This window comes from Pseudophryne corroboree, chromosome 6 (genome assembly GCF_028390025.1).
Source record: "Pseudophryne corroboree isolate aPseCor3 chromosome 6, aPseCor3.hap2, whole genome shotgun sequence".
Taxonomy (NCBI): Eukaryota; Metazoa; Chordata; class Amphibia; order Anura; family Myobatrachidae; genus Pseudophryne; species Pseudophryne corroboree.
This window is the reverse complement of record NC_086449.1, coordinates 478,703,105-478,727,714: the sequence shown is the minus strand read 5'-3', so window position 1 is coordinate 478,727,714 and position 24,610 is coordinate 478,703,105. Positions and strand designations below refer to the sequence as shown.

The 24,610-nt window shown below is 42.3% G+C and overlaps 1 protein-coding gene across 13 annotated transcripts in view; it reads left to right on the top strand.

The window, feature by feature from the left end:
* Nucleotides 1–24,610, top strand: part of MDFIC (MyoD family inhibitor domain containing) — a 236,090-nt gene that overhangs the window by 208,272 nt on the left and 3,208 nt on the right. For 6 of the 13 annotated variants that reach the window (XM_063927246.1, XM_063927245.1, XM_063927242.1 and 3 more), the window contains one exon: nt 1,953–2,249. The exons of 1 other annotated variant lie outside the window; for it this stretch is intronic. In XM_063927246.1, coding sequence (XP_063783316.1) covers nt 1,953–2,221 — 269 coding nt within the window. In that variant the 3' untranslated portion in view covers nt 2,222–2,249. Of the gene's footprint in view, nt 1–1,952; nt 2,250–24,116; nt 24,138–24,610 lie in introns of all 13 variants that reach the window. 6 more of the 13 variants (XM_063927250.1, XM_063927251.1, XM_063927249.1 and 3 more) reach the window with 2 other exon arrangements.

Sequence of the window (24,610 nt, the reverse complement as noted above, 5' to 3'; positions counted from 1 at the left end):
AGTAGTACGCCGATTACGCCTTTGCTTCCTTATATCTCATCTGTATTGTGTACTGAGAACTGTGGTGGGAATTGTTGCCTGTGCTCTGTTTTAGTTCTTCAATTACTGTAATGTTAATTTCCGTGTATACTGTATTGTTCTAATGTGTGCACTTGTGGCACCGTATAAATAAAATGTAATTATAATATCTATAATTTTTTCAAGCACAGCCTGTAAAATGACAGGAGCTGATTGGTTGATACTGTATCGCTCTCTACAGTTTGATGAATCTCTGCCTTAATGTGCATATTGATCTATGTGGGCTATTTTGCGAATATAACTTATCTTTTACAGCTAATCATTTGGCAGGTACCCTGTGGTGCAATGTCTAGACCTATCTTTGTTGTGGAATCTCCATCTTATAAAGGCCAAGTGTATTCACTTGCTTGTCACAATTGTATGTTTTGAATGGAGAAGTTCAAAATGTTGATTCCTGGCCTTCCAGAATTTATAGTAAATGCTAGATAAACTGGTAAACTCTGCTGTAGGGTATCTGGCAAATAATTAGTCACACTTTAGAGCAGTGGCTCCCAAACTTTCTTGACTATTGGCATCCTAGAGTATCAGCATTTTTTTATGCCATCCCTAGTCCAAAAGTTTCTTATTGAGAAATTCAGAAAAATTACTAAACTAAGTAAATTGTGCTTATAACAGAGGTTCCCAAACTGTGTGCCGTGGCTCCCTGGGGTGCCTCGGGACACTTGCAGGGGTGCCCTGGGTTGGTGGTCCAGGACCAATTCAAATTATTCATGGTCAATATAATAGGCAAAACCAGTGCTGGTGGCTGCCAGTCATAAAATATGTGGCCAAACAGAAGCAAATCTTGTCCCTCAGCACACAACTTACCCTAAAGATGACATATAAACGCAATCTACTAAATGTAATATTTCTTTCTAAATTTCTCAATAAGAAATTTTTGGCCTAGGGGTGCCGTGAAAAAAATTCTGATATTCTAGGGTGCCGTGATTCAAAAAAGTTTGGAAACCACTGGCTTATACAGTATGTCAACCTTTAGGTTCAGTTTATGTGGTGGTGGACAGGGTTGCGACTTTGTCCATATATTTTATGATTGGCATCCACCAGCTCTGGTTTTGCCTATCACTTTGACCATAAACAATTAATTTGGCACTGGACCACTAACCCGTGACACCCAGTTTGGGAACCACAGCTTTAGGGTATATATTTTCCAAATAGACCATTTGGGTCTATTTAACACATTAAAAATAAACAAAGAAACCACATATGTGGACTAGCAAAGGTAAGGGCTGAAGAAACAAGCAAAAAATGAAAGCAGCAGCTTAGTGCATACTGTATCATTATCTGTTTTTCATATGCGGCAAATAATATTAATAAGGGCCCTTTATGTACAGCTTTGAGAAATATATATTAATTTATACAGTCTTCAGATAAATATTTTATGATCAATTCTATTATAAGAGTAAAAATTCTCATTAGTTAACAGTGTTTCAACATTATTAGATCTTCTCCATAAAAGTTATAGATTCTGCCTGCTTTCATGATGTAAGGTCTAATGAATTATTTTATTTATTATGTTCTTTGTTTATATTGGTGTATAGCTACCAGACTACTGGAAGTAATACACGTGGACTAATAGTCTAGATCCAGAGCCTAAATTATTTGTCTTGCCAAATGAACTTTTTATAGCAGTTATTATTGGGCTATGTGGAACCAAGTATGAATTTTTATACATATTTATGATTAACTATTTTTGTTTTTGAAAAAATATGAAAATTTTGATTTTATTCAAAATCACGGTTCCTTTAGTAATAGAAATGATTAATATTTCATGGCACTCATAAAAACTGTATCCCATGTTGTGTTTTTTATCTTCAACTTTTTCCTTCTATCTCTGCATTATCATTTTAGTTATTCTTCTTTCTTGTTTGTATTAGACTGCTGTGCTTCTTTGATTTTGGCCTGTCTCTTCTGTCAGTTCACTGAGTTCATCCTTGGCCCACATCAGGTTTGCCCCTGTCTGCATGAGGCCTGTAACTCCTGCTGTGGCTGCTGTTCCAATGTCTGTGTGGGCCTTGAGGAAATTCCTGCTGAGGACCTCAACTACCACATTGATTGTGACTTTGCCCTTTTTGATACTTGCTGTGAGACAGCCGAGTACCTCGAAATCTGTTTTGAGTGTTCTGAACTTTGTGAATATAGTTAACTAAATGGCTGACCAAGGTCACTGTTCAGTAAGTGCATTTATTTACTGTTACACTGACTAAAACTATATCTAATCTGTATTAATTACTACCCCTTTCATCAAATCAATTTATAAATACTCCTTTGTCCTGGAAGCTAACATTAAAGCATGTGTGTAACCTGCTTTATAAGCCTCACATAATATATTAAACTGTCTACTGTAATGTTAAATGTGTACTTTATACTGTATTTAGGTTTAAGTAACAACAATATTAAGTGAGGCAACCGATTTTTTAATGAAATTACTTATATAATATAATTTTTTATTGAATATGAAAATGTTATATTGACAACTTTAAAAGCAGCTGCATACATCAGACCTATTTGCTTACCTAAATTTTGATATAGTAAGAAATACTTTCATAATTTATTTGTAAACCTTTTTCATCTTCATTACATTAAGGGACACAGCTCAAAACACTTTTGTGTTGATGCATATCACTTACTTTGTCTTAAACATGTTCATAGTTAGATAATGAAGGGAACATGAATGGTCATCATCTTTTTTTGCCCTTCATCTCCTGTCTATCCTGATCAGTTTTAACATTGTCAGGTTTAGGGTAACCTGTAGAAATGTAGATCATCAGAATGTTAACAGCAGCAAAAACATTTATTTTATAGGAGAGTAAAGCTGAGTGCACTCCTAAAGATTTATTGGTCCAATCTGTCTGGTGGGAACAAAAATCTGTATGGGAGCAAATGACAATCATTTGTTCCCAAACGCTGGAAAACAGACAATGGTTGTTCATACACAACAATAGTGAGTGAGCGTCTAAATACTAAAGGCTGGTTGGAGGGGTCCATTCCACTGCCTCTCACCCCTTCCCTGTTGCATACAGAGGCACTTCAGTTTGGGCAGTGATAGAGATGACTGGCTGCTGCAGCAGCCTCTCTCCCAAGCACATGGCACAGGCAGCTGTAGAACCAATGAGTTCTCTCTCTCCTGGTATGATGTGCGGGTAGAAGCACTCACACCCACCAGTTCAGACACTGGCACACCCCCCCCCAGTGAGGGGGGCTGGCCACACCTCCCCCATTGGACATGCCCCCCCTCAGTACGTGGGCCCGGCAAAGCTATTGGCACCACTGAAATGTGTACAGGCTTTGTGCCATTGGAGCTTCTTGAGGCTTATTGCACTTTTATTATTATTATTACTTTTTAATTAGATGGTTCCGCAAGGGGTCTGCAGCATCTTACAAAGTACAGAAACCGTATGAACAAAACAAGCAAAAGTGACTTACAGTACAGAACATTACAGGACAAGCATGTGTTTTATAAGCATTTAGAGGGATCAGTAGGATTTACCTTCGATCGTGATGCCGGCGGTCAGTATACCGACAACGGCATACCAATCATCAGTATGCCGGCAGCAGAGCATGCACAAAGAGTCCCTGCAGGCTTGCTGGATCCTGACAGCCAACAATGCCAACAGCCGGAATCCTGGCACACAGGGGCTATTCCCACTTGTGAGTGTCCATGACACCCATAAAGTGGGAAAATATCCTGTGGCGAGTGCAGCGAGCCACTAAGCCCACAGTGCGGCCAGCGCAGTGAACCCCCCCCCTGCTGGCATTAAACATGCTCTAGTCTTTCTTTGTTTAGTGTTGGTAGTCTTGGTTTGAGAGGAGAATGTGTGGAGATGTATGGGTGGATGAAAGGGGGCTGAAGGGTATGAATGGGGATGCATGTATGATGGTGGAGGAAGAATGATTGGGTGGTAGTTTGGAGTTAAGTATGTGCTCCTGGAGACAGAAAGGGACAATAGAAAGGAGGTTTAGAATAAAGATTGTCTAGAAATTTAGCATCTTCAGAACAGACGGGTTGGCGTGAAAAGAGGGAAACTAAAGAAGTTGTTTTTGTTATTTTCTTGTTTAAATATAATTTATGATTATGTGGTATATGTAAAAGCTTTGGTTTGGTTTAATTCTTGTTCAGAACTACATATGGAATATGCTGTTACCTTATTATTTATTTGAAATTGTAAATAATGTAAATATGTTGTTGCAATTTTAAATAAAAAAAACATTCCCACTGCCGGCATTCTGGCGGTCGGAATGCTGCTGTTGGGATATTGACAGCTGGCATCCCGCACGCTGGAAATATATATGTATTCCATTAATATAGGCACAAATAAATTATCAACTAATAATTAGAGATGTGCGGTGGACACTTTCGGGTTTTGGATCTGGATCCCTTCTCGTTTTTTGGGGGATCTGGATTGGTTTTGCCAAAACCATCTTTTCGCGTTTTGGATCTGGATGATTTTTGGGGGGAAAACCCCACAAAATCAGCTAAAATCACAGAATTTGGGGGTAATTTTGATCCTACGGTATTAACCTCAATAACATTAATTTCCAGTCTATTCTGAACACGTCACACCTCACAATATTGTTTTTAGGCCAAAAGGTTGCACCGAGGTTGCTGGATGACTAAGCTAAGCGACACAAGTGGGTGGCACAAACACCTGGCTCATCTAGGAGTGGCACTGCAGTAGCAGACAGAATGGCAGTTTTAAAAACTAGGCCCCAAAGAGTTCGGGTGGGTACATACGGTAAAGTACTAAGCATGACTTTGCAGTAAAAACTTTTGTTATTGAGCCCGTGCCGTAGTGGAGCTTACTACTCTACAGTCCAAACTCTATTCATACTATAAGTAGCACTGTGGGAGGAAGCAATGCTAACCTCTGTGCCCACAGCATGCCTCAGCCTGGCAAGACAGACATCTCCCTGGCTTTAAGCCACCATGAGATTCCATACTGGGCCTTATTCAGTAATTGTGCCTCACAGGAGCTCATGGCCCATCTAGTGCTGCAGTGCAATGGAAAGTGATGCAATGCAAGATCACTGAAACTCTTTTCTACTAACACCGCGAGGTCTTGCGATAATCCTACGCAGCCCTTAGGAAAAGATCCCTGTACAACAAATGTGCATCTTCTAAATAAATAATCCCAAATGTGGAACATAAATAATAAATCAAAATTAAGGTTGACTAATTAGAGCCATTCATTTGAGTGAGTCCCTAACATGAAATAATTAAGAAGAACCACTCTCTAATGCTCCAGCAGAAAATATCACTTTTACCTCTCCGGCAGTTGCGCTGGATTATGATTCAGTCTCTTCTGAGTCACACTGACTTTGGCCACAAATGTAGTCTCTCCCCACTTTATTTAAAAACATTTCGGCAATTTCCATTTCCACCTTTGCAGCTAGTTTTCACAAATCTGTTTGTGATGTTAAAGCTTGTTTCATATCTGCTCTAGGCTTTCATTTAACCCTAGGATCAAGTACAGTAGCACCCCTTTAATTATACGGCAGCACCCCTGGACTTATACAGCACAGGCAGCACCCCTGGAGAATTACACAGCACAGAAGACATGCAACAGTAGTGGAGCAGCACTCCTGGACTGATAGGGCAGAGGGGCAGCACCCCTGGATTGATGTGGCAAAGAAAAGATGTGCAAGATGGAATTGACCTTGGGCCATCCCACGCACCATTATGTTGTATAAACAGGGCATGCACACTTTAACAAACCAATAATTTCAGCGACAGGGTCTGCCACATGACTGTGGCTGAAATGATTGGTTTGTTTGGGCCCCCACCAAAAAAACAATAATCTCTCCTTGCACAAACTGGCTCTACAGTGGTAAGATGTTGTCCTCATCCTCAGATCCCCCCCCCCCCCCCTTCAGTGTTCACATCCTCATCCTCACAGAGAAATACTATTCAAATAAACAAACCACATCATTTAGGTGTCAGTGGACTGCTTATGCTATTACCCAAAGTTTCTGAACTTGACAATGACTTATGTTGAATGCGCTGCAGGTAACGTATAAGGGAGGATGTTCCTAGGTGGTTAACGTTCTTACCTCTACTTCAGGCATTCCCAACCACGGTCCTCAAGGCACACTAACAGTGCAGGTTTTAGTGATATCCAGGCTTCAGCAGAGGTGACTTAATTAGTAGCTCAGTTATTTTGATTCAACCATCTGTGTTGCAGCCTGGATTTCACTAAAACCTGCACTGTTGGTGTGCCTTGAGGACCGTGGTTGGGAATGCCTGCTCTACTTTTTATGGATTAACAAAGGCAACAGATGGCTTGGCACCTGTTTTCCGGATTTGTGGAGAAATAATTACACACCGAAGTGGTGGCTTTTTTGGTATTTTGCCAAGGTATGACAATGGGCTTTTTCATCCCTTATTCAAACAAACCACATCACCATCAGAATCCTCATCGTCAACTTCCTCGCAGCACTGGCTACACCCATATCCTCCTCATCCTGGTGTACTTCTACAGTGACATCCTCAATTTCAATATCATTAACTGGACTGGTGGTGCTCCTCCCAGCACTTGCAGGGGGCGTGCAAATGGTGGTAGGAGCCTCCTCTTCCCATACAGGTTTGTGACGGTCAGGCCTAGACATGGCAACTGCGGATAGTGCCAGGACCCCTGTATTTTCACAACACCCCTATAATTTTACAGCATACAAGACAAGGCCAGTGTACATTTATTTTCACTGCACCCCTGTATTTTTATAGCATACAGGACCAGTGTACATTTATTTTCACTGCACCCCTGAATTTTTACAGCATACAAAACATGGCCAGTGTACATTGATTTTTCCTGTACTCTAGAATTATTACAGCATACAAGACAGGGCCAGTGTACATTTATTTTCACTGCATCTCTGAATTGTGACAGCATACAGGGCCAATGTACATTTATTTTCACTGCACCCCTGAATTTTTACAGCATACAAGACATTGCCAGTGTACATTGATTTTCACTGCACCCTAGAATTATTACAGCATACAAGACAGGGCCAGTGTACATTTATTTTCACTGCACCCCAGATTTTTTAAAGCATACAAGACAGGGCCAGTGTATATTGATTTTATTGCACTCCTGAATTTTTACAGCATACAGGGCCAGTGTAATATTATTTTAACAGCAGCACTCCTATATTTTTACAGCATACAGGAGCAGCGTGCTTATAATTTTTACCAACTGCACCCCTGAATTTTTACAGCATACAGGGCCGGTGTAATGTTATTTTAACAGCAGCACCCCTATATTTTACAGCATACAGGAGGACAGCTATACCCATGTAGAGTTGCAGCACCCGTAACAGCACATGAAACATCAGTGACAGCCAGGACACACCCCTAACACAGCACAGGTACACCACAGTGACTGCAGCAGCACCCCTACAGAGCATACACTAACCCCACCCGACGCCACCACCCACAGAGAGACAGAGGTCTGTCTCCCTCACTCTCCAAGTCCGGAGTGAAAATGGCAGCGATACGCGGCTGTTTATATGAAGTCCAAAACCCGCGAGAATCCGACAGTGGGATGATGATGTTTTGGCTCATTCTGGTTTCCAAGTCTGGCGGAAAGTCCCAAGCCAGACTCGGATCCAGGCTCGGAACACGATTTTAGGGGGGAATGGGGGGGGGAGATTTCAGTTCTCTGTGAACCGAACCCACTCATCCCTACTATTAATACTATTTGTAACTCCCCAAAAAAAGACTCCCCCTTACCCCTTTTTTTTTTTTTGTTTACCTGTTTTCACATTTAAATTTTTTCTTCACACAGGGGAGATGTACTTAGCAGTGCAAGAGAAGTGAGCCAGAGGAGAAGTTACCCATGGCAACCAATCAGCTGCTTTGTATAATTTTATAGTATGCAAATCAGAAATGTTACTTCAATGCTGACTGGTTGCCATGGGCAATGGGGGTCATTCCGAGTTGTTCGCTCGTTGCCGATATTCGCTATGCTGCGATTTGTTGCTAACTGCGCATGCTCAAGGCACGCAGGGCGCATGCGCTTAGTTATTTAACTAAAAACTTAGCAGATTTGCTGTGAATTCTGCGGCGCTTTTCAGTCGCTCTGCTGATCGGTAAATGATTGACAGGAAAGGGGCGTTTCTGGGTGGTAACTGAGCGTTTTCCGGGAGTGTGCTAAAAAATGCAGGCTTGTCAGGGAAAAACGGGGGAGTGGCTGGCCGAACGCAGGGCGTGTTTGTGACGTCAAACCAGGAACTAAACGGACTGAGCTGATCGCAATCTGTGAGTAGGTCTGGAGCTACTCAGAAACTGCATAGAATTATTTAGTAGCAATTCTGCTAAGCTAAGATACACTCCCAGAGGGCGGCGGCCTAGCGTTTGCAATTCTGCTAAAAGCAGCTAGCGAGCGAACAACTCGGAATGAGGGCCTATGTCTCCACTGGCTCACTTCTCCACTCTTTTCACTGCTTAGTACATCTCCCCCTTACCCACTGTTCATTCATTCCAATCTTTTTGGCTTGTATCCCATATGTATAACTCTCAACAGTGTGTGTTTTCTTAACCACCCAGCTTCCCTCACCCAACATTAATCTTCTCATACTTCCCAGTGTTTATTGTGATCCTTTATACCCTCTGATAAACTCCTCTCCTCCTGTTTGGCTCTCACATTTGCTTCTCTCTATTTATTCTGCATTCTGTTTCCTCTGTCAACATTTTTTTCCCCAATTTAACTACCTACACTCTTTTCCCCATTTGTCTTTTGCTCTTTACTACTTGTTATTAAAATATTCTCCCTTATTACAAGTGTTCTCTCTAATCCTGTATCTCTTTCTTCCTTCTCTGTTTCTTTTGCTCTTTCACTATTTCTTACATCCTTCCAAATTTTCTTCCCTTTTTGTCTCTTTTCTTGTTTGCCCCAGTCCTCTCTTCTATTGCTCTCTGTTTTCCTCCTCCCTAACAACTTATATCTGTATCCATTTCTCTGCATTCACCTCTGTTTGTCTCTGTTTCTCTGCCTTGGCATGATTTATCAAAACATAAAATGCAATACAATCTCAAAATAATAAAACTCCTGGAGGTTCCCCACAATACATATGTATCCCCTATGTATTCAGAAAGGTCTGCATCAGATATCCCAGATATCTGCTGTGGTCCCGTAGCACAGCCATCCCTATGCAAGTCTATGGAGCTGTGATGTGCACGCATGCAGCAAGTTCTGGAAAATGGAAGTTTCCAGAGCTTGTGCCGGATAGGCAATGCCATCAATAGCTGTCTCAATGGTCCTATCTGAGACAGCTCTATTTTAAAAGAGCTGTTTTGGGGGGCAAGTATGCTTGATCAACATCTACAAATATATAAGGGGTCAATACACAGAGCTTGGGAGGAACCTGTTTTCTATCTGATCAGCACAGAGAACACATGGTCACTCGCTTAGGTTAGAGGATAGGAGTTTCCGCACATTGAGGCGAAAAAAGTAAAAAAGTTTTTTCACAGTAAAGACAATACGTGTTTGGAATTCCCTGTCTGAGAGAGTAGTAACTGCGGACTCAGTCAACACCTTTAAGAATGGGTTCGATAAATTCCTATTGGATAAAGATATTCAGGGTTATGGTGCATAGGCACGCATTATAGTTAATATAACTAGTACTAACATAAAAATAACTAGTCCTATAATAAGACTGCATAGGAGACAACAAATAGGTTGAACTCGATGAACAATTGTTTTTTTTCAACCTTAATTACTATGTTACTATGTAGTTACTATATATAATGGTGGGATGTATCGCTATTTATGTATGTATGTATGTATGTATGTATAAAATATCCAAGCACCTATCACTTTACAGCCAAAAGTCTGTTGTCTCCTGCCTTCCGAATGGTTTATATGCCTTGCTGTCAGCAGCAGGCTAATTAATTTATGGTTGTGCTGCTGTTTCTATTGATACCACTTTTTAACACATAAGCCCCTGTGAATATATGTCTCTGACCCGGGACTATCAACATGGATTCAACCGGGTCTTATCGAGTAACCCCTAGACCTTGGACCAGGGAAATTCCCAGGTTGAACATAAGCACAATGATCCCGGGACTGCTCTGGAATTTTTGTGTCCTTTAAAGGGGACACTTTTTTGGCTCACAAATATGAAAACTGGGTGGTGACTTGGGTGATGGGTGGGGACTGCATTGTTGCAAACATGGCTGACTAGTTACTACTGAGTAGCTTGGAGCTCTGGGTTTACAGCGTTTTTTGTAGTTTCACTGTGCTTGTAGTTTCATTTCAGAAAGAGAAGAGTGCAGTTTATGGTAGAGAGGGTTCATGTTCGACACCATTATTTGTGCCAAAGAAGAGCATTAAATTTGATTAATGGTATACAACTGTAACTAGACATTTTGGTGCCCTATACCAGTAAGAGAATTTGTGCCCCCGCTTCCCCCATTTTTAAAATAGGGACAGTGTGCACCGAAGGCGTGTGTCAAAAATATAGGGGCATGGCTTTATTGGGAAGGGGCATGGCCACATTATAGTACCAGTTCACATTACACCGCACAGTAGTGTCCATTAGTCACATTACACTGCACATTAGTGTCCGTTATTCAAATTGCAAGACACAGTAGTACCCCTTATACACGTTACACCACATAATAGTGGCCCTTATACACATTCCACAACACAGTAATACCCCTTATAGACTTTAATCCCCACAGTAGAGCCACTTATGCACATTATACCATGGTAAAGCCCCTTATACACATAACACCACAAGCAAGTGATAGAGAGAGTGGTATGTGTCTGTGTGTTTCCCCTGTCCCCCTCACGGGAGCAACAATCCAGCAGCATTGCTCCCTTCTGCTACCTGCAGCCACCAGCTTGCTCCTACCCAAAAGTCCCGATTCACTCAGACACACACTACAAGTCAGAGGAGGCAGAGTGCGCAGGGAACAGACTAAAGGCACTACCTGCTGCTGTAAGGTTTACAATGCACAGCATTGTCTGTCGGCGCTATGGTGCATAATCAAGGTGGTTGTGGATGGTGCGCCACACAAAATGTGTGGTATGTGAGGCACCACCTGCCCCACACTAGTTACAGCCCTGGTGATAAATATTACACAGATCATTTAAATCTTTGAGTTTAAATCTTTTGCTTAGTGGATATCGTGTGCAAATTTTGTTGTTTGAAAAAATGTCAGATTCTTGTGGTAGTCCACAAATGGCTGCAAAAAATCCTATAATTTTATTTTTTAAGCCATTTTACTTATAAAGGAAATTACAGTATTTAGTGGATTAGCCTACAAAGATATTTTCTGACGTTGACAACCGCTTATCCTCTCCTTGAAGAAATCACAGCTATCTCCCAAGTGATATGGCTAGTTCCTCAAAAAATCAATAACTGAGAATAAAGAGAAAACAGGAGGAACATATGTCTACAAAAATTACTAGACTTGAACCACAGTTTTCTTAGAATAAAAATATTTCACTAAATAAACATACTACAATACACAGTATGCATCGACCTGGATGCTCTTGTTTAGAACTTCCAGCTACACTGTCATTAAAAAATAAAAGAATTGTCTTAAAAAAAAAAAAAAAAAAAAAAAAGATTGTTCAGGACAAAAATATCTTCACTGCAGAGGATGTGATCAGGTGAAGGAAGGTACTGTAGATTAATGTTCCCCTCCATATTTGATAAATAGGTTTGGCTATAAAAAAAAATACTTCTGGAAATGTGTGTCTCTTTACATCTTTGCTCGTACTGCAACATACTGCAGCATGTTTGTCATGGAAAAGGAGCCCGTTGTTGGGTGCATGTGCAGCATTCACACCAGAGGCGAGTGGGGCACGTGCCCTGGTGCCTTGGCAGGCCCAGGAGAGGGGGGCGCCGCGGGCGGCCAGGGCATCATGCCCCACTCGCCCCCGTCATGCCGAAATGTGAGGGGAGGAGAGCGCAGCGTCTCTCCCTCACCGCCTCTGCCAGCACTAGCAGCGCTGCGTGTGTCCGGTCTCCGGCGGCGTTAGCCAATCAGAGCTTGCGGACCAGCTCCTGATTGGCTGCCTTTCCGCGAGCTCTGATTGGCTAGCGGTGAGGAGACCTGGAGCGGTGAGGGGCAGGAGAGGCGCTGCGCTCTCCTCCCCTCACATAGCAGAGTGATAGCGCCGCAGCGGTGATTGACTGATGGGGGGGAGAGGATAGTCTTGTGTAACTGGCACTGTGTACTGGCACTGTGGGGCACGTAACTGGCACTGTGGGGCACGTATATGGCACTGTGGGGAATTGTAACTGGCACCGTGGGGCAATGTAACTGGCACCGTGGGGCAATGTAACTGGCACCGTGGGGCAATGTAACTGGCACCGTGGGGCAATGTAACTGGCACCGTGGGGCAATGTAACTGGCACTGTGGGGCAATGTAACTGGCACTGTGGGGCAATGTAACTGGCACTGTGGGGCAATGTAACTGGCACTGTGGGGCAATGTAACTGGCAATGTGGGGCATGTATCCGGCACTGTGGGGCATGTATCCGGCACTGTGGGGCATTGTAACTGGCACTGTGGGGCATTGTAACTGGCACTGTGGGGCATGTATCTGGCTCTGTGGGGCATGTAACTGGCACTGTGGGACAATGTAACTGGCACTGTGGGCCATTTTCAGTGGCCACACCCCTTCTGGTGTGTGACCACACCCCCTCTGGTGTGTGGCCACGCCCATTCTTTCACACATGCTTCTTTTAGTTTTTTTTTTGGGGGGGCGCCATTTTCCATCTTGCGCTGGGCTCCGAAAACCCTATTTACGCTCTGATTCACACCCACAATCACATAGGCAGGGCCGGTTCCAGGCACGTTCCTTAGGAGCGGCTTCACTGGGCACTGACTCCTAAAGGCAGCCGGTAGCCGGCCGCAATTTTAAATCAGCCGCTGGTCCGTCAGCCAATAAGACCTCACAGACCGGCAGCAACAGCTGCTGCCCGGCCCCGTGCTTTGACTGGCTGACAGACTGGCGGCTGATTTCAGGCAGGGGGCTGCGCTCTTCTCCCTTCACACAGAAGCAGCGGGAGCAGCAGGAGAGTCTGGCGTCGGTTAGCAGCACTACAGGGGGCATGTGAATCTGGCACTGTGGGGGGCAGATGTATCTAGCACTGTGGGGGGCACATGTATCTGGCACTGTGGTGGCACGTGTATCTGGCACTTTGGGGCATATTATGTGTATCTGACAATGTGGGAGCATATTATGTGTATCTGACAATGTGGGGTCATATTGTGTGTATCTGGCACTGTGGGGGCATATTATGTATATCTGGTACTGTGGGGGCATATTATGTGTATCTGGCACTGTGGGGGCATATAATGTGTATCTGGCACTGTACTGCTGGGGGCATATAATGTGTATCTGGCACTGTGGTGGCATGTAATGTGTATCTGGCACTGCACTGCTGGGGGCATATGTGTATCTGGCACTGCTGGAGACATGTGTATCTAACACTGCACTACTGGGGGCATATAATGTGTATCTGTCACTACTGGGGCTGTATGTGTATTTGGCACTACTGGGTCATATGTGTATGTAGCACTGAACTACTGGGGTCATTAAGTGTATCTGACACTATACTGGAGACATTATGTGTAAGGAACACTACTGTGGGCGTTATGTGGAAGGCTGCTAATTGTGTGTGTGTAGAGGGTGTGTGAAAATATATTCATAGTTTGATATTATAAAGTTGTGAGGCCCTTCCCACTTTTCCAGGAGCGAGCGCATGAGCGGGGAGGGGGGGGGGGGGCGGCTTCAACATTTTCTTGCTAAGGGCACTAGTAGGCCTGAAGCTGGCCCTGCCCATATGATTGCATGGTGCAAATGCTGCAAAGTGTGGAGCATTGTGTTGGGCACATGCACAGAAATTAACATGCCACAGTGTGCTGCAAGCAACAATGTAAGTGGAGACATCTGTAGCCATGTTTCTTTACACATAAGTGGATGCGTTACAACTACAAACAGCCCAGTTACTTAACCATTGGAGTGGTTTTATTGAAGATACAGCAGGTACAACCATACTCACCTTTTACACACACTGGTAGATGGACTGCAGCAGGGTATCATACAGCCCACTAGCCAGGGAGTCTATTTACAGTAGGTACCGGGTAGCAGTGCAGGATGCTGGAACAGTGCCTAAAACAGCAGGTAATTGCAGGACTCTCTGGGGCGAAGATGAAGACTACTGTCTTCCACTGAGGCACACTCGCCCAGTCTCAAAATGGCCCTGTACATGCTTAGTTGTAGTCTTTGTGGCCAAAATGGTACATGGAATGAAGCTTCCCTAGAGGATTAGCAACCTGGATTCTGCACAGTAGCACACACCGTTCAGCACCCCCTCTCTAAAAGCTTTGCCATGTTACACAGATATTAACATAAAGCTTTGTCATAGCGAACTGAAAAAGAAAAAGGGTTAAACACAAAAGTAAACCTTAACATACTGTATCAAGTGACTTCCATTCTACTTTTCTTCAGTAGCATCATAAGTGAATATGATGTGAAGACTAATATTTGCAGGATTCTCTTCATGGATCATATTTCCATGCATTCAAAATGGTGGTTTATCTCTGTCTCTGGTCTTTCATTTAAATCTTTGTCCAAGTAACTCATTTACTTTTCCAATGTGTTTTCTCTGGCCTGACAATTGTAATCACCAACACACCAACATATACAACAGCAATGATCAGTTTCTCCTGTACATAATTACGGTAGAAGCATTGGTCTCTCTTTGAGCACTTAAAGCCTATTTCCTGAAATACAGCATCCAGTTTCTGTATCAACCTCAGCCACTCTGCTTCAGACTATACAGTGTCTATTTTAGAAGACAAACTTCTCCTTTCAACATCTTCTAATAGTGTGCTGGCAGTTCCATACAGATCTTCTCCATCAGTTCATAATTCTATAATGCTGGATCAAAGTCCAGCTGGTACAGTAACATGTCTTGCAACACTGATATGACTATGAATAGTTAGAATGTACTACAGGGTGATTAAAAATCGCAGTACACCCTTTTGTTTCAAAAACTTTGCAGGAAATGGGAAAACTGAATACTCCAGTAAGGTATGGGTGAGGTCGGCTATCTTTTAGGGTATGTACTGAACATGGGTGCCATCTTGAAATTGGCCACCTTGAATCTAAGTCAGTTTTTTTAAATAGAAAGCGGGTTGCGTAACATGTCAAACAACATCAGAATTTGCTGAAAAGTTTATTGCTACAAACAGATTTGAAATATCAGTTCAAAAGTTACAACACTTTATTAATGCAGGTAACTAAAGATGGCTTTGACAAAAGAGGAGAGAATTGAGGTAATTTTGATGTCTGGAGAAAGAAGTGTCTGTGTCATAGCTGCAGATTTTAACAACCAGCACCCAGAAAGACCTCTAATTTCACATAACACTGTCAGGTGCCTAATTTCCAAATTCCGAGAAACTGGGACTGTGGCTGACAAATCACGGAGTGGTCGTCCAAAAAGTGCTACTGACTAGACAACCTCAACAATGGTTTTGGCATCCTTCATGAAGAGCCCACAACGCAGCACACAATGTTTGTCAGCAGAATGACCTCAATTAACTTCTGTTTTGTCAAAGCCATCTTCAGTTACCTGTAAAAAAAAGTGTTGTAACTTTTGAAACATAACTGCTATTGCAAATCTGCAGCAATAAACTGTTCAGCAAATTCTTGCTTGACATGTTACACGACCCCATTTCTATTTGAAAAAATGGACTTAGATTCAAGATGGACGATTTCAAGATGGCGCCCATATTCGGTACATACCCTAAAAGATAGCCCACCTCACCCATATCTTACTGAAGAATTCAGTCATCCCATTTCTTGCACAGTTTTTGAAACAAAAGGGTGTACTGTGGCTTTTGAATCACCCTGTATATATTCCCATGGGGGATTCCCGACATGGGTGTAACGTATTGCATCTCAGCGGGTCTTTTACTGCTCAATACTTCTGCCTTCATTTTTCTGCAGAACACCCATTTGCTCTTAACTGTCTTATGTTGACTTTTTGACTGGACTATAATCCATATATGGTTGTCAGCAAGTGATTCCATCTCTTTGTCTATCAGTGACTTCAGATCAGACCAGTTGGCCCTTGACTGAGCCTCTTGAATGTCCACAGGCACACTGAATGCAATATTTTAAAATTCTTAATCATACCTCTTAGGTGGCTTGCTTTAATTTGATCTAGCAGGAGACCTTTTCTGTGGTTGAACTTCCACACTGGTAACCTCTGATTTAGACACATCACTAGCAGATGGCATGTCCAGTGACACATACAGTACTCTGCGTGTCAAATTCCAGCTTCTCTATGCTGTTTTTTTGTTTGTTTGTTTTTTTTTTAATATTACCTCTCTTGACTTGAAAAGCATTTTTTTACTTGGATTCCAGAGTCTCTAACCTTTGCTTTCATGGCAGCAGACAAGCATGATACATTTCACTGATTTTGATTAAAGCTTGCATCATCTTTCTTTTGTTATGTGCATATAGGCAATACTTCCAAAATTTCTAAGATGTTTTACACTTGGTTTTCTCTTTGACCATGCTTCAATATGTGTTATGTCCTTTAGGGCAACTGTAGGAGAATGTATTTTAAGATAAAAAAAACTTTAGACAGTGCTTCTACACAAAATGGATTGTTTAGGCCTGATTCCCTCCGCATACATCTTGCTTTATCCACTAATGTATGGCTTGCTCATTTATTTACACCATTTGATCAGGAGTATATGCACTGGTAAATTGATGCTGTATTCTATATTTTAAAAATAATTCCACCTCTCTATTAGGTATTCTATACCATTGTTCAATCTCAGGGTCTTGATTCTGTGAGCGATTTTATTTTCTACTAAGTCTATTGTGGTCCACAATCTTTGTTGTTACATCAGATCGCTTTCATATGAAGTACACGTCGTTCTTGTGAAGTCATCTGTGAATGTCATTAAGCATCTGTATCCACTTATTGGCTTTTACTGTGTCTGTGGTTAATTTTGTGGTGTTTGTGTCCAACGCCACAACTAGGAAGTCAAACTCAGACATCAGGTGCTGTAGCATTCTAGTCATCATCTATCTGCACTCCAACAGACATTGCTGAGAAACAGACCCCATTTTGTCCATAGTCACTCATATTGCTTCATTCACATTGGTTTTGTACAATACATGTCTTACATTTATTATTCTCACTTTATTATTCTCATGAGACCTCCTTTCTGGTATGCTACCAGCAGTGCTCTCAACATGTCATAATACATGGCATTATCCCATGTATTATAGAGTACAAATGTTGCTCTACTCTTAAACCAATACTTCTCATGGCTCTCGCTACATTGTCTGGGTTTGAACTGTTACTGGGATCTACTGTCAGTTTCCACAATCTCTCTCATGCTTTATTTGCAAGTTTCCATGTTGTATAATTATCAGCTTTTTTTTAGCTTTATAAACCCCATTATAGATGTAGCTCCTGTGTGCATGCTTCTTAAATACATTATTGTTCAGCTTCTGACCTCTAATCTGCTGCTGTGCTCCTACACTGCACTGGAAACACTGTGCTGTCTTCATTCTGTGTTCTATGGCAGTCTGGGTCAGTACATGTGGTGCTGTGCACATTCTAGTAGCTTGGGGCTTGTGTACTTAAGCTCTGTGTGCCTGACCCTATAACCTGTTGGAAATGTGTGTACAGGCTTGGGGATGTAGCAGAGTTTCTGTACACACCAACGGATGCCTTACCAACGGACACGCTATATCACTCTGCATGTTATCTGCTCCGGGACTTTATAATGCACTTTGCAACAAGCAGCACACCAGGGGCTGGCAGACCACATGGAAGTTGACACTGACACTTATTGGCCACCACTGCTTGCTGTATCATAGGTAGCGACTAACACTTCAGTCATACAGTGCTGGCAACTCGAGGTACATGACAGTGCGCCCAGTAGAACTGTGTGGTGTGCAAGGAACCGTCTGCACTAGCTTAGTTATGGCCCTGGTTCTATAGCTCACCAGCCAGTGTGTGTATGTAGGTAATGGGTAGTAGTGTAGGATGCTGTAACAGTATATAAAACAGCAGATAATTGCAATTTTCACTGGAGGTAAGTAGAAAACGGTTTTTAACTGTGGCACTCACACAGTCTTTACATGTCTCTGCACATGCTCCGTAGTAGCCTTAGCAGCCATCTTTGTACAGGGAATGAAGCTTCCCTAGAGGAGTAGCAACAAGGAGTCTACATAGTAGTGCAATCCACTGCCAATAGTTATAACCTGTGGTCAGCACTGTTGAGTGAACGGAAATGCTATCATCATCTTTATTGATTCATGCCTCTTTTTCACCCTTTAAAAGATAGAGCCCTTTCCTTTTAACACAGCACTTATTCATGAAATTACAGTATTGTAGGACTTAATAAACAGTTGCATCGCATGACTGATTTTGTTTCAAGGTGCCAATTTTGTTGCAGTTCTTTTCATTGGTAACTTAAGTCACTAGCTGTTGCTTTGGGTGGTGGTGTTTTTTTGCAGCCAACCTTTTTTTGTCGCAATACTGCTTTGGTGGTGAGTTTCACATTGAAAACGCCTATATATTAAGTATGTCATTGCTGCCTCTACTGCTGTGATACTCGTTCTGTCAATTCAGTATGGCAATAATTGTTTTCAGTCTGAAATATTTTAAATGAAAGAAGCTATATGACAGTTCCCACAAAATAACATTTTGCAGTAGAAATACCTTTTTTTTCAGATTTTATCGATCTTTGTTGTTTTTTTTAATATATATATATATATATATATATATATATATATATATATATATACATGTGTGTGTAAAAAAATGTAAAAGTACTTTTTTTTGGCTTAAACAGTGGAACTGGAAAGGCAAATATACAATTCCAAACATACTTTAGATTTCCAGATCAAAAGTAATGGTTATTGGTCCGGATGTTTTCCTCAAGGGCAGCTTGCTGTTGCTCTGCAGGGTATAACAATAAAGTAATAGTAAATTGTGGAGATTAATATCATTTTGTTGATGTGATAAAAAAAAATTGCCCTATTTGCCGTGTTAATAATTATAATGAAAAGAAAGCCCCAGACAGTGAAATTGGTGAAAATACAGTACTGGCAATTTGGGCGGTCAGGGAGGATGAATAGGGAGAAGTGTACCCTTTGATTTAGCCTTGAGTAGATCTTTTGTCAATTTATTAGACCAGTTTTCCTGGAGGATGTCAATGTAGAGGGTCGAGAGGGGAGAGAAAATAGTTCAGTGGTTGTAAACAGGCTGCTTAAGTAGTTTGGAGGAAAAAAGTAGGCCAGTTGCTGAAAACAGAGCAATGGAACCTTGCAGATAGGAGGCATGAGTGCATGTTTGAAGAGGGAAGGGGAGATGTCAGTGGAGGAGTACATGTTGAGGAGGATACTTCCAGTACCAGAGTCTAAATGGCTGCATGCAAAGATGTCTCTATTTAAAAAAAAAATGGGAGTTAAATATTTGCAATCATATGAGAGAGTTCTGTTTTTTTGTTGATGATTTTTTTTTGTCTCCTTTATCATTACAACTATAGAAACAGAATTTGATGGCAGAGAATCATCACTTGGACCATCTACAGATGTATCCACCTTTATCTTGACCGATTCTCTGCCTAGACGGACGTTTAGTCACGCTAAGGCGATAGCTTAGCTTGCTGAGTTTAATCACAGGCAGGCGCGGTGAGGCGATTCTAGATACTCTGCATGCATTACACATCTCCACCACTGGGTGGTTAATGCTCCGCTAATCCAGTACTTTCGATTGTATAGCGGCGGATTGATCTACAGCTCTGGCAAATGGTCAGTGACGACTGTAATGTTAATAGATGGTGACCAATGGTCAGACGGTGAGAGTTCTCAATATAAATAAATAGTTTATACAGACACAAACGAGCATGTTAAAACACTTGTGCATGCAGACGCAAGATTGTGTATGGAGACGCAACTAATTGTGTAAAAGGAAGTATGTACAATGCATAAACACCGTGCTTTTGAAATACATGTACAGTATGAGCGTCCGAGTTCCCGTGACATTCACTTTATTATAATTTTTTTTCCTTTGTTATACATTCAATGGAAGGGTGCACACAGGTTTCACATAAATCTTATCTTGTAACCTGATCGGAACTCCCTACCTGTCTACTGCATGAACTGTGCAGGCTCCCAGGGGGGAAGGGGAAAGTGGGATGGGGTAGGGCGAGGCAGTGGAAAATACCGTGTTTAAAGAACGGGCCAATGCTGAAGGAGCGTCAGAATCCCCTAGCTAAAATACACAGGGTCGATAGGGATAAGTGCGGTCTATGCATATAACGATACACCAGACCCCATCGCATCTCAAAGTGATAAAATGTCCGAGGCACATGAACCCCCATTTTGTAGAATTATGTGCATAGACCTCGCTTAACCCTATCGCCCCTGTGTATTTTAGCTAGAGGATTCCGACGCTCCTTTAGCACTGCCCCGAAGCCTGCAAAACCTATGCCGTCACTTGCTCCATAGCATAGTGCTGACACAAGGTGGATGTTCATGTGCCTTGGACATTTTGTCACTTTGTGATGCGATGGGGTCTGGAGTATTGTTAAGTGCATAGACCTCGCTTATCCCTTTCAAGTGTCACATAAACTAGTGATTGGTCTGCCCCGAAAGCCAAGAGTCTCCTCTTTTGTATTGTACCAGTCCCGAGTCTCTGGGACACCCAGAACCAGAGATATCAGTACACAAAGTGGACCCATTTTCCCATAGACTATGATGGGCCCGTTAATTCAGACCCACCATGGGTTCCGACGCTTGCCATGAGCCTTGTGGGGGTCACAGAAACTTGGGGTTGGTACCCTCTGGTAGCTAATTGTCTCCTCTTCCATTCCAACCTAGCGATGAAGGCTCCCACCTCCCACGCTGAGAGTCCCAGGTTTGAGTCCCAAAGTGCCAACTTTTTTTTTTATATATGTTCCCGTGACATTCACTTTATAATTTTTTTTCTTTGTTATACATTCAATGAAAGGGTGCACACAGGTTTCACATAAATCAAAGTAAATCTGCAGCAGCGATTCATTCCGCTATGTACAATTACACAGCGGTAATGAGTATAAATTAGTGTATTCCGACGCAACTAACTGAGCAACACAGTACTGTAGATCGTCGGCATTTGTGTATTGTACCTGACCTGAACTCCCTCCTTGTCCACTGCATAACCTGTGCAGGCTCCCAGGGGGGAAGGGCGATGAGGGTAGGGAGAGGCGGTGGAAAATACCGTGCTTTTGAAATACAAGTATTAGCGTCCGAGTCCCCTAAGGCATAAACCAACACCAATGGGAAGGAAGTGCCAACCTTTTTTTAATGTGTTCCTGTAACATTCACTTTATTATTATTTTTTCTTTGTTATACATTCAATGGAAGGGTGCACACAAGTTTCACATAAATCAGAGTGGGTGGGGGATTTTCCTACATACAGTAGTATACTGTTGCACATGTCTTGTAACCTGATCGGAACTCCCTCCCTGTCTACTGCATGTACTTTGCAGGCTCCCAGGGGGGGAAGGGGAAAGTGGGATAGGGGTAGGGCGAGGCAGTGGAAAATGCCGTGTTCAAAGAAAAGGCATAATCAAAACCATGGGAAACTTTGCGGTGTATCATTAAGTGCATAGACCTCGCTTATCCCTATAACCCTTGTGTATTTTAGCTAGGGGATTCTGAAGCTCCTTCAGCATTACCCCGTAGCCTGCAAAACCTATGCCGTTGCTCGCTCCATAGCTGAGTGCTGCCATAAGGCAGGGGTTCACGTGCCTCGGACATTTTGTCACTTTGCGATGCGATGGGTTCCAGTGTATCGTTATGTGCATAGACCTCGCTTATCCCTATCGCCCCTGTGTATTTTAGCTAGGGGATTCTGACGCTTCTTCAGCATTGCCCCATAGCCTGCAAAATCTGTGCTGTTACTTGCTCCATAGCCAAGTGCCTCCATGGAGCTAGGAGTCACAGGCGGTAGCCATTTCAATTGAGTCTGCCCTGCTATAGAATTGTATGTGTACCGTACGGTGCATAGAACCTTGACAGTAGAAACTCTCCTGCAGCTTTGCCCTGCTTTATGTAAAACTTGTGTTTTGTCAATTTGCTATGCGATCGAGCCCGGTGTAACGTAATGTGCATAGACCTCGCTTATCTCTATCGCCCCTGTGTATTTTGGCTAGGGGATTGTGACGCTCCTTCAGCATTGCCCCGTAGCCTGCAAAACTTATGCCATCTCTCACTCCATATCCGAGCGCTGCCTGCCACGTGGCGGGGGTTTAGGGGCGGCGGCCATTTTGCCAGTGTGCTGTGCGATTGAGTCCGGTGTACCGTAATGTGCATAGACCTCGCTTATTCCTATCGCCCCTGTGTATTTTAGCTAGGGGATTGTGGCGCTCCTTCAGCATTGCCCCATAGCCTGCAAAATCTGGACTGTTACTTGCTCCGTAGCCTAAGGCCACCGTGGGGCAAGGAGTCATAGGTGGTAGCCATTTCTATTGAGTCTTCCCTGCTACAGAATTGTATGTGTACTGTACGGTGCATAGAACCTTAACAGTAGAACCGGTCCTGCAGCTTTGCCCTGGTTTATGCGAATAAAAAAATAATAAAGTGTCTGGAAAAAACTAACATGCATTCGTACTTTAGAAATCGAACTCTGAACTCTGAGTATAGGAAGCGGAACACTTCACCACTTTGCTGCAGACAGATGAATAAATCCATTGGTTTTGATTATGCTGTAATGGCTATGGGATTAGGACGCTAACATACTGTACAAAATTCCTAATCTCAAGAGGCAATAGTGAACTTCTAACACGTCCATTTGCGACAGTGTACACTACTGGTTTTATGTTGTTTTGTCTGCGGGACTTGGACGCTCACATATTCATAAAGTACTGTAGATGGATCATATGCTGTACTATTTGCGTCTGTACCGTATATACTGTATTAAATAATGCAGCGTAATGAGTATTTACTGTATTAAATAGTGCAGCGTAATGAGTATTTACTGTATGCAGCGTAATGAGACGCTTAGTAAAGTAGTCCTTATTATATATTTCAGTATTGTATTATACGGGAGACCACACGCATGCGCAGTGGTGATTGTAAAAAGCGACATCTGGTGGATGATCGCAGGTATTACACGTAAAGGTAACGCCAAACGCTCTGTCTGCCTCCGTGCGATTAGGTACGCCTCTCTGTGACAAGGCACGCCTCCCTTCGCCCCGGTACGCTCCATATGCTCGATCGGGACAAACGCCTCAGCCAGTCAAGATAAAGGTGGCTATATCTGTAGTCTGCCCATGTACATGCACACACTTACTTACTAGGGTTAATTTTAGTCAGGAGTCAATTATTCTACCAGTTTATTTTTTGATTTTGGGAGGAAACCTGAGTATCAAGAGGAAACCCACACAAGCTCGAGGAGAATATACAAACTCTACACAGTTAGAGCCATAGTGGGAATCTAACCCATGACCTCAGTGATGTGAGGCAGTAATGCTAACCATTACACCATCTTTACTGCCCTTACACCATCCTCTTTCATTTCACTTGTAAAAAAACACATATTTCACAGCACAAAGCCTGATCGCAAAACACTGTTTAATAAGGTTCATTATAAACATGATGAAGATGATCACTACACAGACTTGCAAAAGTTGTGTTGTCTGTTACTATATCTGCATGATAGTTGGTCTTGTTATTGCTCCTCATTGATCAGAAATAGATCTACGTATCTAAAATCAGGGTTCCAAATAAATAATTTACTCACAAGTGCATTTAAGGTGGTCAATCCGTGAGCCTTTGGTGTATGCAATCATTAAACGCATTTGCCTTGCAGCATCAATATTTAAATGCAAGCAACAAATGCCAGTGGCTAGATGGTCATTGTGTTTCCAATAACATATCCACCCTAAAAATGGGTTGTATCAAATGCACATGGCTCAAAATATCTAGCCACAAACCATTTGAACAAATATTTGTACAGAATTGTATAAGAATCTTAACCGTGCTTTCTCACTTTTACAGAGCGGAATCTTAACTGCTGCAGTAAGATCATATTTTGTATTTCTTAATGTTACTTAATACATAAAATATTCTCTGTATTTAATCTATAAACACAAAAAATACACCTAGAATATATGACATAGTGTGAAGTGGTACTGTTGTATACAAATATTCAGATGTGTAATAAGACACCATGGCACATTCCTAGCGAAAGTCTATGGAAATGGTGCGCATGTCTTGTACTGATCCCCGTAGATAAAATACAGGCCTCATTTACAATTTGAAGTATTTCGCATCTCCACTGTCCATATACAAATGTCAGACTTAAGTCTGTTGAGTTGCGAGTATCTCAAGGTTTGTCTAACATATGAGGAGCAGTATTATACACCAGAATTAGACGTACACATGCCTATACCACTTCCAACTATAGCTCATAGATGCTGCTTTTTACTGTGTCAATTATTCAGAATATACAAATATACAAAAGTTGCATGACCCTGTTTGTAGTGTAATGT